General features: G+C 41.3%; 1 protein-coding gene across 3 annotated transcripts in view; it reads right to left on the minus strand.

Moving 5' to 3' along the window:
• INVS (inversin) overlaps nt 1-16,859 on the minus strand; it is a gene marked incomplete at its 5' end in the record, with an annotated part of 59,928 nt that overhangs the window by 13,258 nt on the left and 29,811 nt on the right. For all 3 annotated transcript variants that reach the window (XM_083709113.1, XM_083709112.1, XM_083709111.1), the window contains 8 exons: nt 2,412-2,518; nt 3,617-3,846; nt 4,911-5,066; nt 9,792-9,963; nt 13,468-13,577; nt 14,274-14,454; nt 14,893-15,060; nt 15,649-15,822. In XM_083709113.1, coding sequence (XP_083565239.1) covers nt 2,412-2,518; nt 3,617-3,846; nt 4,911-5,066; nt 9,792-9,963; nt 13,468-13,577; nt 14,274-14,454; nt 14,893-15,060; nt 15,649-15,822 — 1,298 coding nt within the window. The remainder of the gene's footprint in view (nt 1-2,411; nt 2,519-3,616; nt 3,847-4,910; nt 5,067-9,791; nt 9,964-13,467; nt 13,578-14,273; nt 14,455-14,892; nt 15,061-15,648; nt 15,823-16,859) is intronic.

Below are 16,859 nucleotides of genomic sequence, written 5' to 3' on the forward strand. Positions count from 1 at the left end.
TTCTCTGGATTCAGATAATGGAGAAAGACTGGCTCATTTTGAAAGGATTTCATGGCTAATTTTGAACTTATTATTGTTTTTCTTATGGAGATGAGAATATTGTCAAGAGAAAACACTTAAGAAATGCAGGATTTTAATGTAATGTGCAAGTAGCATGTCCATCAAAAAGCAAAAGGTTGTAGCAGGATCTTTTTCTTGAAAAACATCTTGTGTTTTTTCCTCAAGTATGTAAACATTAAAATACAATTGCCTTACAAATGCAAATAAAATCCACCATTTAAATTGCAGGGGAAGTATTGTGGTTGAGAAAGCATGGGTCATGTATGCCCTGAAAAGTAGCTTAGTGTTTCTGTATTATTATTATTATTGCAGGAAACTGCAATTAAAATATGTTAATCCAAATAGACATGGTTACAGCAGATGGTTTAAGGTGGATGTGGTAAGGTGATGGACAGATGACTATCAATGAAGAGAAGTGGACGTCAATGTGGAGGAAATTTTCTGTGAAATCAGTCTTGGCCTTGATGAGAGTGGCAGTACTTGAAATAATGCAAAAATGGCATCTCACACTGGTATGGGTAGCCCATATTAGCCCCTCCTCCTCACTAAAATGTTGGAGAGGGTGTGACATGTTAGGTTCTAATCAACACATGTAGTGGACACGTGGAAAAGTGGTTCAGTTCCGGGAGGAAGTATTTGTCCAATTAAAAGCACTTACTGGACAAAATGTATCTAAATATCCAGCTGGCTTTCCTCAATCCTTTTCATGGAGACAGCATTAAATTACAGTTTAAACCTTTCATGAATTCTCTTCTACTAGCAGCCAGGCTTATAATAACAAGATAGTGGAAGAAATTAGATTAACAGAATTGTACAGTTGGAAGGGACCAAGAATCATCTAGTCCAACCCTGTGCAATTCAGGAATCTTCTCTGACAATTTGGTACAATAAAGGACGACAAATAGTACATGTGGAAAAATAAAATAATAACATAAAATTGACTCAAGGTCTGAAAGCACAAGACTCCTTTAGAACTGAATGGAACAGCTTTATCACGTACAGGGAGAAAAATGAAAAGAGAGGACTTCCCTCACATTATAAAACATTCTGGTTAACTTGAACTGTTTATCGCCTTCTGTATAAACAGTAGTTTGGGATAAGAACTTGTGTTATTTGGCTGCTAAATTGTACAATTAGAAAACAAACCAACTGCCCAATGAGAATTCATTGGCTATGGAATGTGGAGGGGGGGGGTGCAAACTGGTTTGTGTGTGTGTGTGGAATGACTGGGGTCTTCAACAAAAGCACTCCATAGTATTTTCCTGCTGTGCTGAATATATATGTAATATTTATATACATTTACATTTATTTTAAAGCTTACTCAATAAAAGCTGTTTCCTGCACACATTCTGCGCAAGTCCACTTGTCTTGACAATAGCCAGTATCCATTCCATAGATTTATACAAACAGGATGCACAACAGTCATGCAAGGCAAAGGTGTCTACAAGCTTAAACTTACCTGCTACAGACAAAACCAATCCATACATGATACATCAATTTGAACCGTTAGTGTCAGTGCACAAGATGGTCAAATTAAAGTTCTTCCTGATGGTAACCAAGAAGGACACAATACAGGAAAATACAGAAGAAAAGAGACAAAGCCAACCAAATTGGACTTGCCACATGGTGATTGGCTGATAGTCAGATTAGAGTGTCTCAAACTGAAATGTCAATAGAAATTATAAGACAAAGAAGAGAGCACAGAGATTTGAATGTCAAGATCCAAGATGAGTCTTGGAATGGCCTCTTCTGAAAAACAACATCTATAAACATTTATATCTGTTTTTAAATATTACAGCTAACTAGTTCAATTAATAGTTTTTAAAGTTCCAATCTAAAATGTGGTCAATTAATTTTATCATAGTACAGGTCTGCTTAGCCCTCTTTTTATCATTAATCACATTGCTTCCAGGAGAGTATTTTGCATATGAAAGGTTACTCACGGAATCTCAACTTGCATAATGTGACTTTAAAATCTAAGAATCAGGCTGTTAATCATCATATTGGGATGCTTTACATAATTTGTGCAAATATAGTTCTCACCTAAAAACCCACCCCTTATCAGGGAAACAGCAAGGATCTGAAGGACCCAAGGCAATTCTGGCTCCCCAATAGACCCCCAAACTGGAGAAAAGTTGAGCCCCACTCCTTTCCAAGTACCTCCCTCCATTTTATCTCCCATTCATTCTCCAATTGAATTCTCTTCTCCAATGGAAGAAGAAACATTTTTTTTAAAAAATCATGAGGGACAAAATTCAAACCAGTGGATTCCTAATCTGCAATGCTATACCACCTTGCATTCAACAAACAAGAAGATGGAACATAAAGATAGTAGAGAAATTATTCAATACCTTTCTTCGTTGTTCTCCATATGGTTAGGAAAAGCACCAAATCCCAGCAACAACTTAATAGCATCAAGGTAACCATTGTTGCACAACCAATGTAATGCTGTCCTTCCCTATAATCAGTAGGGCAGATGAAAAGTATGTAAAATAATTGCTTTACATTCTGAAACTTCAGTGCAAATATAAAAATGATCTGTTGGTATGTCAGCACTATAGCGAACATTCAAATCATACTATTTTGAATATATATAAAACCAGGGCCAGCCACCTGAGGCGTATCATAAAATGGACAACCTGGACAACCACTCCAGAAGAATACCATGGTTGAGGGTATCAAAAGCTGCTGAGAAGCTGGGGAGGATTAAAAGAAAACATTTTCCCGGTCTCTCTCCCAACAGACAATGAGAACTGCTGGTGCTAATTTCAAAGGATTATATTAATTGCAAACTGAATTATGTGCAAGAGGGTATCAATGATCTTCTAGCAGAAACCATCAGATCCTGGTGTGCTGAGCTCAGATGCTCTTCATCAGATGCTGTCTTTAAAATTAAAATATGTAACTAATTCAAAACTAAATATAATTATTAACTCGTCTAAATTGTTTTTAAAAATCCACAAGTCCTCCTCCTACTTATTATTAAAGGCAGTGCAATGATGGCGAGTTCAGGTGAGATCTCATGGAGTGCACATGATCTCACCAGACACCACCACTGCTGCCACTTCTCTGCCAGTGGGATGGGTGGGAGGGTTGTTGCCTCTTGGGCTTCCGCTGCCTGAGATGGCTGCCTCAGCCTGCATCATGGGTGGGCCAGCCCTGCCTATATTGTGGCTGCAGCAACTAGGGGAAACTATTGGCACAATTAAATGAAACTGCCCCTGGTCACTGTATGGCACTCATCCCATTTGGGTTTTCCACAACCATTTGCACGTAATGTGAAGCATCCCTATCATTCTCATCCCAAGTCACTGGTGATGGTGGTGGCTAGGAAAATTCCCTAGGGGGTTGCCTCAGTTCATGTGGCAAGTCCATCATGCAATGTTACAGTATGAGATGGGGAAAGGGATCCCCCAAGGGGACGCCATCTTTGGTCATATTCACATTTTGGTAACAACGCAAAGACAAGTTATCTCTAACAGTGGTGAGAAAAAGCAAGATTCAACGGCACTGTTTTGATCTCATATTACAAAGGCACAAAAAAGGAGACATGTACCTCATTATCTTGAATATTTGGATCTGCATTATTCTCCAACAGCACCACCATGCAATTAATGTAGCCTCCGTAGGCAGCACACTGCAATGGGGTTCTACCTGCATAATCCTGTACATTTGGATTTATTTTATTTTCTATCAATATCTGGCAAACATCAGGGTTTCCTCCCAGAGCTGCCCAGTGCAAGGGAGAGTGGCCATCTTGGTCAACCAAATCAACTCTTGCTCCTCCTGCAACAATAATAGATTTTTTTATTATCCAATGCTGTATGACGCCTGATTCTAGCAGCAGCTTATAAAACTGTACAAAACACAAGAAACAGTCTAAAAGGAGTGCCACAGTTCCACAGCAACACAAAAGACAGAACTAGCCACAGAATTCAGCTTCCTGAAAACACTGGTCTTAATTAAAACACAGACATGCTTCTAGCCTACATGGGCTTGGAAGCTATTCTTGAAAGTATATGGGCAATACCTGCTGAAATTTCAGAGCCAGCGGAGTAGATGAGATTTCCAGAGGCTGAGGCTTCATAGCTCCTCTTCTTCTCCATGATTAGAAAAATCAATATAAACTAGGTAAATAGTAACAACTACAAAATAAGCTAAACTATCCATATTTCCTTGATTTATATAAAATTCAGTTTTTCTTGGTGAAGAATTTTGATTGTATATGATTGTCAAATTCTTTTAGTAGAGTATATAGAGCTTTGCCTATAGGCTCCAAAAAGGCAACACTACATCTAACACAATGACAGAAGATTTGCATATTTGTGCCCTGTCAGGCAAAGACCAGGAAAAGTTTTAGAATTAAAGATTGCCTAACCAAAAATGCCTGGCTGGAAGCCAATTTCAATATTATTTATGGGAGTTAATGGAGAGAGGGAGATTTTCAGAAACAAATTCCAAAACTAGCTTTGGGTCAAATGTGAAGTTTAGGCTCAATGACAAACTGTCCCTCTCAGTTAGTTTTAAAACATGACATATCAATACTGTTCAAACAGCCAATGAAAAACTCAGAGGCAACTTCTTCCACATTAATCTAATGTTATCAATCTAAAGGATCAGCATAATCCAAATTTACCTCAAACGTAGCTTTAGGAAGTATTTTGTTGGAAGATCTAATTTTCTGCCCTGATCTTTCAATGTAGATGCATGATAAATACCTTCTTTCAACTCTCTTCCTGTGCCAACTGGGGATTCACTTTCTTCTTGTCTGTCATTACCATTTATTTCATTTCAAAAACTGAAGACAGCAGTGTTTCTACGAACAAGTCTATAAATGTGTCACAGCTGACCTTTAATGAGAGTCTGTATCACTTCTTTATGTCCCATCTCACAGGCACGGAATAGGGGAGTGTGCTTCATGACGTCAGCAGCATCTACCTGGGCATCGTGTTTTAGCAGCAATTGCACGGTGCTGACATGGCCAGAAAGGGCAGCAGCATGTAATGCTGAAAGATGGACAAAAAACAAGGCATGTAAAAATTAGAGGAGAGCAATTAGAATTGTGAATGTAACAAAACTTAAACACCAGGGCAAGAAGGGGGATTTACACTCATCTTCACCTATTTTCTAACCTATGCATACAGCTTATGCATTCTTAATACTATCACTAAATAAATTGCACTAGCTGATGAAATAGTTTAAGCTACGTTGGTGAAAAGTTACGGGTTACTGGCTGTTTAGAAAAAAAGAAGTCTGGCAAAAATGCCACCTGCTGCAAGAACTTGGCTGCATGGTCTGAGCCTACTGTACATTCCAGATCCTGTTTTTCAGCACTACACTTGCGGAGCACAAGGCAGTAAACTACTCAACTGGTTGATGCATGAGATGTTTGCAACAATACATTTAAATAAAGGAGCAGCTATGTCAGCAAGGCCTGGTTTCTTCCCCTACATCATTCATTCTGACGCAGGCAACTTGCTTCCAAGCCTCTGTTCAGTATTTCCTAGTAAGCTCATTTTTCTTGAAGGGAGTCACAGTGACTGAAGAGATTCTTCAGCCAGCTGGTCACAATGAAACCTTTGTTCCACCAACACTTAGATCCCTCTCCATTGTATATAGTGACGGCAAAGTTATAAAGCTGCCCCTGTGCTGCTCCTACGATACTAATCGACATTCTTTTCCCTTGGTATCATTTTGCTAGACAATAACAAATGTCTTGCAATTCTATTAAAACTTGAATTGAATGGACTCAAATGCAATGGTAGATCTAGGTTCAACTAAGCAAATTTCTTAGCATCTGTATCACAGACCCTTTTGGAAACGTGTGCAGCTGGATATTATATACTTTAGCCCAACTTCTTCCAAATATAAAATTGCCAAATGAGACATGATTATGGAAATTCTGTGTGATGAAACAGTAAAACTTCCCCGAGTGAGAGAGTGTGTCTAAAGGTTGGGTAGGAGTGCAGAACTGCTGCACCTGCAGCTTGCCACTCCCTAAACACTTTTATTTTAGTTGAAGTCCATTTCAGTAAGAGAGCTTGTCTGAGGAGGAAAGCATTTGAGCAGAATAGCTAAGCGAAAATAAGCGTCAGCAAGTGGAAGGTTCTGCACTTATTAAATGGTTTTTATTTCTTTTACAGACAGATCATCATCATTTTTGGGAGAGGGGAGCATAAATCAAGTACCAACAGGTCAAAGGTTAATGATTACCAACAATGTGGGACATTCCATTGGTGTACTTCAGCACATACATGTAAAATATTTAAAAGCAAACTTTCTAGAACTTGCTGGGCACCCAAGGTGGTCCTTGTATAGCTAACTGTTGGTTGAGAAAAATAATTGATGACTACCAAATATTAATAATATTAATTATATTAATAATATAAAGAGGAGAGCGCAAAATATGGTCTGAAACTCAACATCAAAAAACTAAGATCATGGCCACTGGTCCCATTACCTCCTGGCAAATAGAAGGGGAAGAAATGGAGGCAGTGAGAGATTTTACTTTCTTGGGTTCCATGATCACTGCAGATGATGACAGTAGTAATGAAATTAAAAGACGCCTGCTTCTTGGGAGAAAAACAATGACAAACCTAGACAGCATCTTAAAAAGCAGAGACATTACCTTGCTGACAAAGATCCATATAGTTAAAGCTATGGTTTTCCCAGTAGTGATATATGGAAGTGTGAGCTGGATCATAAAGAAGGCTGATCGCCAAAGAAAGAATTGATGCTTTTGAATTATGGTGCTGGAGTAGACTCTTCAGAGTCCCATGGACTGCAAGAAGATCAAACCTATCCATTCTGAAGGAAATCAGCCCTGAGTGCTCACTGGAAGGACAGATCGTAAAGCTGAAGACTCCCTGGAAAAGACCCTGATGTTGGGAAAGATGGAGGGCACAAGGAGAAGGGGATGACAGAGGACGAGATGGTTGGACAGTGTTCTCAAAGCTACCAACATGAGCTTGACCAAAGTGCGAGAGGCAGTGGAAGACAGGAGTGCCTGGCTTGCTCTGGTCCATGGGGTCATGAAGAGTCGGACACAACTAAATGACTAAATGACTAAACAACAACAACAACCAAATATTTGTGAATAAATATTGATTTGATAAATGTATGAAAAGTCTGCTCTGGTGGGCAAGTTTCTCCACTAGTGACACATGTCATCCCAATTTAGTGAGGGCTCTAGGAAGTTTCCAGTATTTAGCTGCCTTCATTCTTGAATCTACAAGGAGAAAAAAGGTCACTCCCTTGCGTTCACAGGAAATGCAAGATGCACCATAAGAGAAAATAGCATGTGAAGCAAAGACTAAGAGATCTATCCTGGATGAAGGCACAACTCAAAGGGGCTGTGCACTCCTCAGCACTATTTGCATTTCCTGCCTTCATACATTAGATGGTGATATAGTCCACCTACCTACCTCATGGACTGACACCCATGGAAGTGGCCTAATCACAATCATGGCAACTGTGAATGAGGCAACTTATCTGGAATGCATTACTAAGGCATGGCCACACTGGGCTGACCTGGGTTCACCTAGCTGTATCGACTCAGCTACAAAGATAGGTTGGAGGGTCAAGAGAACAGTGGCAGTCGAGTTGCCATCATCCACAGGAGTTCCATCTTCCTTGCCAGAAAGCCAGTTTGCTTAGGTACCAGCTTTGAAAAGTTGTTACTGCTAAAAGGAAAGAGAGAGACAGAGACAGAACAGTGATTCTGCTGGTGTAACGTCCATCCTTCTGCACTGTGTGACCTTGTAAAGGTGATCACGGATGTGGTGTTGGAGTGCCCCCAGATTTTAGTTCTGTGGTTGCCTTAGTAGGGCCAGCTCAGGATTTCATGAAGCCATGACAGCCATTGGTCTGTCTCAATACATCATGAGGCATACCCTTGTTGTGTTTTTTTGCCACAGAGTAGGCTAGTTGTTTTCCAGCTGCAGGGGGAGTTATCAGATTACTTTCTGGTCAAACGTGGACAGGAAGTGACTGTTCGCCTTGCAGAGGTAGAGGACTAGTTGTTATGCTCTGGTGGAAGACCTATGGAATCTGACATTGCTGGTGCTCCTCTTGAAGATATGGTCTCACTAGAATGGTGAGATGGAAAGAGCCATGACAGCTCCAGGGCACGCTCTCCAGTGGTGTGAAGTCCAAAGTTCAGTGGTTTTCTGTGGAACTTTGAACTATGAAGCAGTTGGATGACAGATGGAGTGCAAGACTCACACCAAGACCGACCAAACACAGAAAAGAGGACATAATTGAATCTACCATGTGACAGTGAGGGCAGCAAAGGTGCCAATATAGTCCATCTACCATCTACTTTGCTACCAATATTGTGTCATTGAGCAACTATCCAGCAGCTTAAACAATTTTTTTAATTGAGTTTTCAAGAATAACTAAATACATAAGCATAGGAAATTATCTGTTCAATAAAGTATGCAGATACAATTGCCTTACACTGTCATACTTGCCTCACTCAGCAAACATACACAGAACTATTACAACAAATACACTAACTGAAACAAAACTCTCTCTCTCTCTCTCTCTCTCTCTCTCTCTCTCTCTCTCTCTCTCCCTCTCTCTCCTAACCAACTGACTCTTGGGTTCCAAATGTCATAAGAATATCCCATTACTCCTCAGCAGGTCAGCAGAGCTTTCAAGAATTTTGAGGGAGCTGCTGACTTTTGAGTCACAGCTAGGAGCTAGCACAAACCTGATGCCTGCTGTGACAAATTTGCAAGGCATTTTGAGGATAAGATACGATTTTGACACTACACGTAGTGCAGGTTCTAGTGAGATGTCAAATACAAGCATCTGATAATGTTCTGTGTGAAGCCACTGGATTTGGTCAGCTAGAGATTTGGAACCGGGTGCCATCAAAATGCAGGTGACACCCAGCTCTACTTTTCTATTCTATCTGAACCAGATGAAGTTGTATCAATTCCAAATTGCTTTCTGGAGGCAGTACTAATGACCAACAAACTGAAGGTCAATCCTGAAAAGAGGGTAGAACTATTGGTCAGCAGTGTCTGTGTCCAGGAATTTGGTGTGCATCCTGCTCTAGATGGTACGGCAGTTCCTCTGGAGCAAGACCATGGTCTGGGGGTATTCTTTGATTCAGAAAGTTTCATCCCTAATATCACCATCATGTTTAACATTCCTTTAATCATTAATCATATCTATATTATACTTATTTTATAAAAAATGTCTACGGCCATCCAAAGGTTTATGCCCATGTTCATGTTGTATATCCAATGATTCTGTATATCAACCAGTCATAGTTTAGTTAGTAAACTTTATCTCCATTTATCATCACATTTTTTTGAATTTTCAGACCAGGTTCTGAAGAGCTGCCTTAGCTGTGTCCAAAGGCTTGAATGCAAAAATCGTTCCCACCTCCTCAGTGCCATTAGGAAAATGGACTGCATTAGAAACTTCTATCAGTTTCCTAAACAGTTTTGCCATGCAGCTTGGAGGGAAACTGCTGTTCAAGACATAATAGTCCTTCTTGGGTGGGGGTTGGGGGAGGGATTCTAGCATTAACCTACAGCAACTGTTCTCCCTTTTGATTAATCTACAATCCATCCTATTTTGCTCAATACAATCTTTTGCTCATTGTACAATACTTGTACAATGCATCCTTAGAGAATCTAGAATTCATATTGCATACATGTGTGTTCAAAACACCTACCAAGTTTATAAGAACTTCAAAAGTATGTTAGTTTTCTTACCTGTGCCACCATATTTGTCTGCCATGTTGATATCAATGTCCAATTTTAAATTCAGCATTGTCTGGATGACATCGTTGCTGCCTTTCCCAGCAGCCCACATAAAAGATGTTCTTCCCTCAAGATCTGAATCATCTTTCACAGAAGGATGCTTCAAAAATGCTTCCACGGTTTCCTAGACCACAAATCTTCTCTGAATAAGGATGGTATTGAAATGAAAATAATATATGGCTCTAGGGTTCACAAATCAAACTATTGTCACATCATAGCAAAGATTTTTTGCTTAAGCAAGAAAACTTCATTCTTCCTTTCAAGGAAACATCACAAGTTTCACAACGGGTTGGAAATATTGCCATTAAAAGAGCATTGGGGGATTCTGAGTTCTCAACACTATTTAAGCCTATTAGGCTTCACTCCTTAAAAAACCCCCCAAAAAACCCTAATTGTTTAGTATTCCTAATAAAGTGAAAAAGTGGGTAGTGGATTTCAGTCAAATTAGCCTCTCTTTCTTAATTTTTAAAAAGACTACCAAGCCTTTTAAATAATTTGTTAGGCTTCCATTATTGTACTTCACTGCTGAGTATGACACAAAATTCATACAAGTGTATAATTGAGACTCCATGATGACAAATGTATCCACAGCAGCATTAATACTTCGTTCTGTTTATTGAATTCAGATATTTTCACAAGTTCCTCAAACTTTATTTTTAAAGCTCTCTGAGGACTGGTTCGCACAATATTGTTCTGTACATGAATAAGCATCCTCACCTATAACTTAGATGGACAAACGCACCACATAAACCACGTGATGGGAACTGCTGCCAGCCATCTCCATAATCACCTTGTACACATTTATGTTTGTCTGCAGGACACGTGCCCAAGAATGGTCAGGACTGTTCACATGTACAAGCAAAATATTGTGTGAACAGATTCCGAGATGTTTCATTTTGTTGCACTGTATGGCATGCAACAAATCCTCACTTGTTAATATGCAATGGAGTCATCATGTTTTACTGAAAGACAGTTGGACTGCACCCCTGGTAAGCTACGCCTTGATGGGAGAAGATGCAGATACACTTCTCCCCCTTCTCTCTCTCTCTCTCTTTTCAAAGACCAAGACCTGTCCTAGATATTACTTCCCTGGCACAACAAAGTAGATGTGCATACAAGCTTCTTGGCTTTTGACATATGTTCACAATACTGCTGTCTTCCTTCCCTGCCAAAAGGCAACAGAACAAACTGTTAAGGCTATACAAGCCCTTAATCAAAAAGGTAAAAAGCGTTATTTAAGCTGAGCCAAAGTTTCATGCTTCCCACACTGTATCCGATACACCAAACCTTCTCTTTAATCATAGAGTAAAAGACCTACTCTTCTTCATGAGAAAATGCATTTCCCCCTCAGGCTCTCAGCAATACCAGATGGTTGATCCTTTTCTTAATCAGACCTTGACAGTTTTAGGGTGGATACCAAAACATGATATATTTCATGATGTATATTTACTCCTCAGTTCCTCCCAATCCAGGGCCAGCCTGCCCCTGAGACAGAGGGAAGCAGCCTGCCTCAGGCAGCAGAATCCTGTGGGGAGGGGTGGGGCAGTGCCCTGGCGGGAAACTTAACGGACTTGGGTTCGTCCATTTCAGTGGGTCTGCTCTGAGCAACTGTAATTAGTTGGCTTAGTTGGAATTCGACAATAGCTTTTTATTTCAAAAAGTTAGCACCTGGAAAGCAGGACTGCTATCTTTTGTTGTAAACATTTGTTCCACTTTGCCTAAGGAAAACAGGTTTCCATATTGTTTCAAAAACATGGCAAAGATTGTTTGATCAAAGATAACAATGCGACAAAAGAAGTGTGTGCACACCACAAGAATATAAACATCGCCCAAATCTCCATTTTCTTAACAATGTTCTTTTATCCACTGCCAACACACCTTAGTATAAAAGTGTTTTCACCAGAAGTCAGGCCAATTAATGGCAGGACTTGAAAAAGAACAATTGGTGCTACCTGAAGTGGAGATTTGGGAGTGGGATGCTGGAGCCAATGGGGTGATGCGGGCAGGAGCAAAGCTTTGCGGAAAGTAGGCTTGTTCCCCTCACCTTTTCGGATTCACCAAGCAGCAAGTATCGACCGAGTCCTGAAAGAATAAAATTCCCTGGCTATTTCCCTCTCTCTCTTGACTCAATGAAGCGAAAGAAACAGTGTTAGGTATCTGTGAGTAAGGAAAATAAAGAACTGACAGGCCATAAACCTCCATCAGTGCAGTGTAGAGCACCCCAGGGTGGGGCCCATTGGTTCCAGCATCCCACTCCCAAATCTCCACCAGGTAAGACCAATTGTTCTATTTGTATTGTGGGATGCTGGAACCAATGGGGTGAGACATACCATAACAAGTCACTACCACTCAAGTCTTTTGTCTGTGATGTCACGGAGTTGGGCGTCCCCCTCATGGGGAACCAGATTCCGAGAGGAAAGATTTAGTACCGGTCTATCTACAGATGGGGTTTTAATATAGGCCAAATACTCAGGGTCTAAGGAATATAACTTGTCTGCCAAGATAGTATTCTTCTTAGAACGCATAGGAGCGTCAAGCTCAGCCTTGGTTACAGCCTTCAAAATAGAAGGAGCTAGCATAAAATTGGAAGAGGAGTGACTGTCAGTTAACAAAGACACATCACTCTCTGGCTTAGAAGATGTAGCTTTATCTGATTGAGAAGTTAACTCAAGAGCATGCATTATTTTGCACTTCAGAATAGGGGCGCTGGCCTCTTGAAATAGCCTCACAGATATGAGTTCCTCATGGGTTGAACCCTCACTCATCCTCCATTTCCATATCTAACTGAAAGAGATAGGCACACACAGAGAGAAAGGAAAACTCAATACATTCCGTTGCCACCCGGTTAATTAGGAGGAGGAACAATAGGCTCACAATCCCTCTCCATTTGTCACTCCATGAACCAGGAGAGGAATGGCAGAAGCAATGCAGCTGTCCCTTAAAGGGCTAAAACTATTCAGGCTGTTTAAATAAGCTGCTGTGCAGGGAGTGGATGAACTCAACTGCCATGTTCTCAGTTGCCACAGCAGCAAACTGGGAGATTGTGGTATACAACTGCCAAGCCACAAACTCCATCGCTGTCAAAAACGTACTGGAGGGGGAGAAGAGCCTCTTGCCACTCACTCCTGTGCCGTTTGAGAGAAATGCAATCGGAGAGGGCTGGAGAGGGGAGGGCGGGGATGCCAGGCAGGAAGGAACTGCTTCGCCTGATGCTGAGGTGACAATGGAAGAAATTGTCATACAAGAAGTTTGTAGAAAATAAAGATAGGCAACCCCAGCAATGGAGGTGACCGAGTTAGAAATGGAGGCGGTGAGTGGGAAGCTAGACTGCACCCTGCAAGCGGTGGCCAAAAAATGCCTTAGCCACAGTCAAGAGCCAGGGCAGAAAAACTAGGTTTTAATGGAAAAAATAAACAAAATAAACAAGTAAATCCAACAGCAGGGGTCGAGGCTTATCTGAAGCAGGAGTGCCAAGGAGAACGCTCTGCTGCGTCAGGCAGGAGAAAAAACTGAGGTGAAGGTGCCCATTTCCCACAAAGCATTGCTCCTGCCTGCATCATCCCATTGGCTCCAGCCTCCCACGATACAAATCAGAGATATTTCAACATAACCTGTTTGTTTCACGTACAGCAAAGTTACTCTGTGCTGCATAGTGTAAAGGTGTTGCCCCTTGGCTGTCAGATGGGATGGTCCCAAACTTGTTTCTTTCCAAAAGAAGGTGGACAATCTGCGCATGACCTAAAAGAGAGAGCAGAATACATATTACTATATGTGCTCACTATATGTGCTCCAGATTTCTTCCCTCATCGTATGAGGATGTTGTTATCTCTGTTCCCACCAGCGCATGTGCATCAGTGCAGGGACCTATCTATTTTAGTTATGGAGCTCTGTAAAATGCAGCATTGATACAAATAAGTAGGAAGTAGGAAGTTACAAAAAGCTGAGCAAAGCTGGCAAATTTGGGCTGTTCAACAACATGTTATCTGCTCATTTCCCCCACTGAAAGAGAGATCAGCAGTATGACTGCTAAATCTAGAACCGTACAAATCTGACAAGCAACCGTATCTGTGTGCATCTTAATCAACCTCAAGATTCTTCTTAGCCAAGTCGCACTGCATGTTATGGGGAGGGCTGTAGATAAGTGGTACAGTCTGTGCTTTGCATGGAGAAGGTCTGAATCTCAATCCATAGTATCTTCAGCTATAACTGGGAAAGACTGATAACTGGAGAGCCGCTGCCAGCCAAAGTGTGTCGACAATACTGAGCTAGGTGGACCAATAGTCAGAGTTAGGATAAAGCAGTCTTTATGTTCCTGTTTCCCCCTCTTTCACACCAGTCAAACTTCTTCAATGTTTCAAGCTCCAATTTAGGAAATTCGAGTTCCACAAAACTGATACATATGCCCAAGAAGAAATTTAGTCGTTCAGTATTTACCCAGTAAAGCTGCCCAGTGCAAGGGAGTTCGAAATAAATTATCGTAAGAGGTGACATTGCAACCTTCATAGGAGGTCAACAGATCAGCAACAGCTACATTCCCATCAGCAACTGCAAAGTGAAGGGGAGTTCGTCCTTCGTAGTCTTGCCAGTTCAGCAGAGATTCAGTTGGAGCAGCATCCTAGTTGCAAAAGTGCCAGGTAGATAAGGTGCGATTAGCATTAAGAGATTGTAGCAGCTAAGAGAGGATGGTTTTACAATTAAGAGGTTACATTAAAGCTGCACGCACTCAAGACATTTAAACCCAAAATTATGTTAGGGAGGTGCTTGCTGGCCAGGCTTCAATTTGACCTGGGGTGGGAGGGATGGCAATGGACTTAAAGAAGAGGCACCTTGCCCAGGGCTCTCTCAAATCTAGCAGCACCAGTGTGAATCCATGTTAATAAGTGAAGTTGGGAGGCATTCAAAAGGACGTTAGAGTGTCTCTTGTGACAGGGACAACCCTTACGACGGTGAGCCCTAAAACGATTCCAAGTATTCTTTGTGGTGCCTACATACAGCTCTCACAAAAAAAGGTACATCAGATCAGATAGGTATTTATTTGAAAAGAAATCCTTACCAAAATGCACTTAACAGTATGAATTGCACTTGGATCCTTGTGGTTAGCAGCCCAATGAAGTGGAATTTTGCCTTCAATATCTGGGATTCCAATATTAGAATCATGTTTGATCAGAAGTTTCACATGCTCTGGATTATTGTAATAGGCACTCCAGTGAAGAGCAGTTTGCTGGGGGTAATTAGAAGAGATGCACAGTAAAATGAAATAAACATTCTGCTTTTGTGAACTTCAGAAACCATGTAAAATGAACAATTTACAAATTATGGAGACTGAGGACAGTTGAAAGTGAGGGAATGCTGGTTTATCAGAGAGAGGCCCTGGGTTTACTTCTGTTTAGTCTCTGGATGTGACCAACTGCACAGAAATGATCTCAAGTATGCTGTACATAAAACACAGAGGGGAGTTCAGGATTCATTCCAAGCACACAATGACATGAGAAAGTGGGATACAAAACGATATCCACTATGCATTACTTGGTACAATGAAAAAGGGAGTTGATTCAAAGTGACAATCCTGAATCAGTAGTCTGATGGAGTGAGTTGAAAACTGATGGCTAACTGAAATGCTGATCCCACAGGGAAGTGAATGCTAAGTCTCTACCCTTCATAGCATGTGCAGCTGATTTGGGGAGGGGCACAAGTACCAGTTTCCTGGCAGTAGAGAAAGTTCCAATGTTTGTTCTGGTCAGATGACACAGAGACCACTAAGAGGAGCCAGAGGTTTCAGCAACAGTAAAAGTTACAAGTCTGATTTTACCTTGTTTTTGTCCTGCGTATCTACTTCTCCTGGTGCCATGTATTTAAGCAATAAAGCCAAGCACTTAGGATTCTTGTGCCGTGTAGCTAAGTGTAACGGAGTGATTTCTTCCAAATCCTTCTTCATCCAGTTTGCTCTACGAGCAAGTAAAAGCTTCATAAAGCGATAATTTCCCTAAGCAATGTAACGAGGAAGGGGAAGAATAAAGTTAATTTCAATGAATAAAAAGCGTTATGAAACCAACATGAAATAATTTTGAAAAGCAATCATTAGAGGTAATGGCAATATATAGTTTATAGTCCTGTGGACAAGTGACTAGAACCATAGAATTGTAGAGTTGGAAGGTTACCCTGAGGGTCATTCTGGTCCAACTCCCTGCAATGCAGAAATATCAACAAAAGCATCCATGACAGATGGCCACCCAACCTCTCCTTAAAATCCTCCAATGAAGGAGTCCTCAAGCTTCTGAGGGAGTCTATTCCATTGTCTAACACTTCTTACTGTTAGAAAGTTCTTCCTACTGTTTAGTCAGGATCTCCATCCTTGTAACTTGAATCCATTTGTTCGAGACCTACCCTCTGGAAAAGCAGAAAACAAGCTTGCTCCATCTTCCATGTGACAGCACTTTAGATATTTTAAGGTGGCTACCATATATCTCTCTCATTCTTCTTGTCTCCAGGCTAAAAGGGTAAAGGTAAAGGACCGCTGACAGTTAAGTCCAGTCGTGAATGATTCTGGGGTTGTGGTGCTCATCTCGCTTTACTGGCCGAGGGAGCCGATGTTTGTCCACAGACAGTTTTTCCAGGTCATGTGGCCAGCATGACTAAGCCGCTTCTGGTGAAACCAGAGCAGCGCACGGAAATGCCGGTACTTCCTGCCAGAGTGGCACCTATTTATCTACTTGCACTTTGACGTGCTTTCAAACTGCTAGGTTGGCAGAAGCTGGAACCGAGCAACAGGAGCTCACCCCGTCGCGGGGATTTGAACCACCAACCTTCTGATCAGCAAGCCCTAGGCTCAGTGGTTTAGACCACAGCGCCATCCGCGTCCTGCCTGTCTCTAGGCTAAGCACACCCAACTCCCTCAACAATTTCCCCCAAGGCTTGGCCTCAAGACTCTTGATCATCTTAGTAGCCCTCTGTGCACATTCCAGCCTGTCAATATCCTTCTTAAATTATGGCACCCAGAATAGGACACCGTACTCCAGGTGT

The sequence above is a fragment of the Podarcis gaigeae genome (genome assembly GCF_964106915.1).
Source record: "Podarcis gaigeae genome assembly, chromosome: 13".
Taxonomy (NCBI): domain Eukaryota; kingdom Metazoa; phylum Chordata; class Lepidosauria; order Squamata; family Lacertidae; genus Podarcis; species Podarcis gaigeae.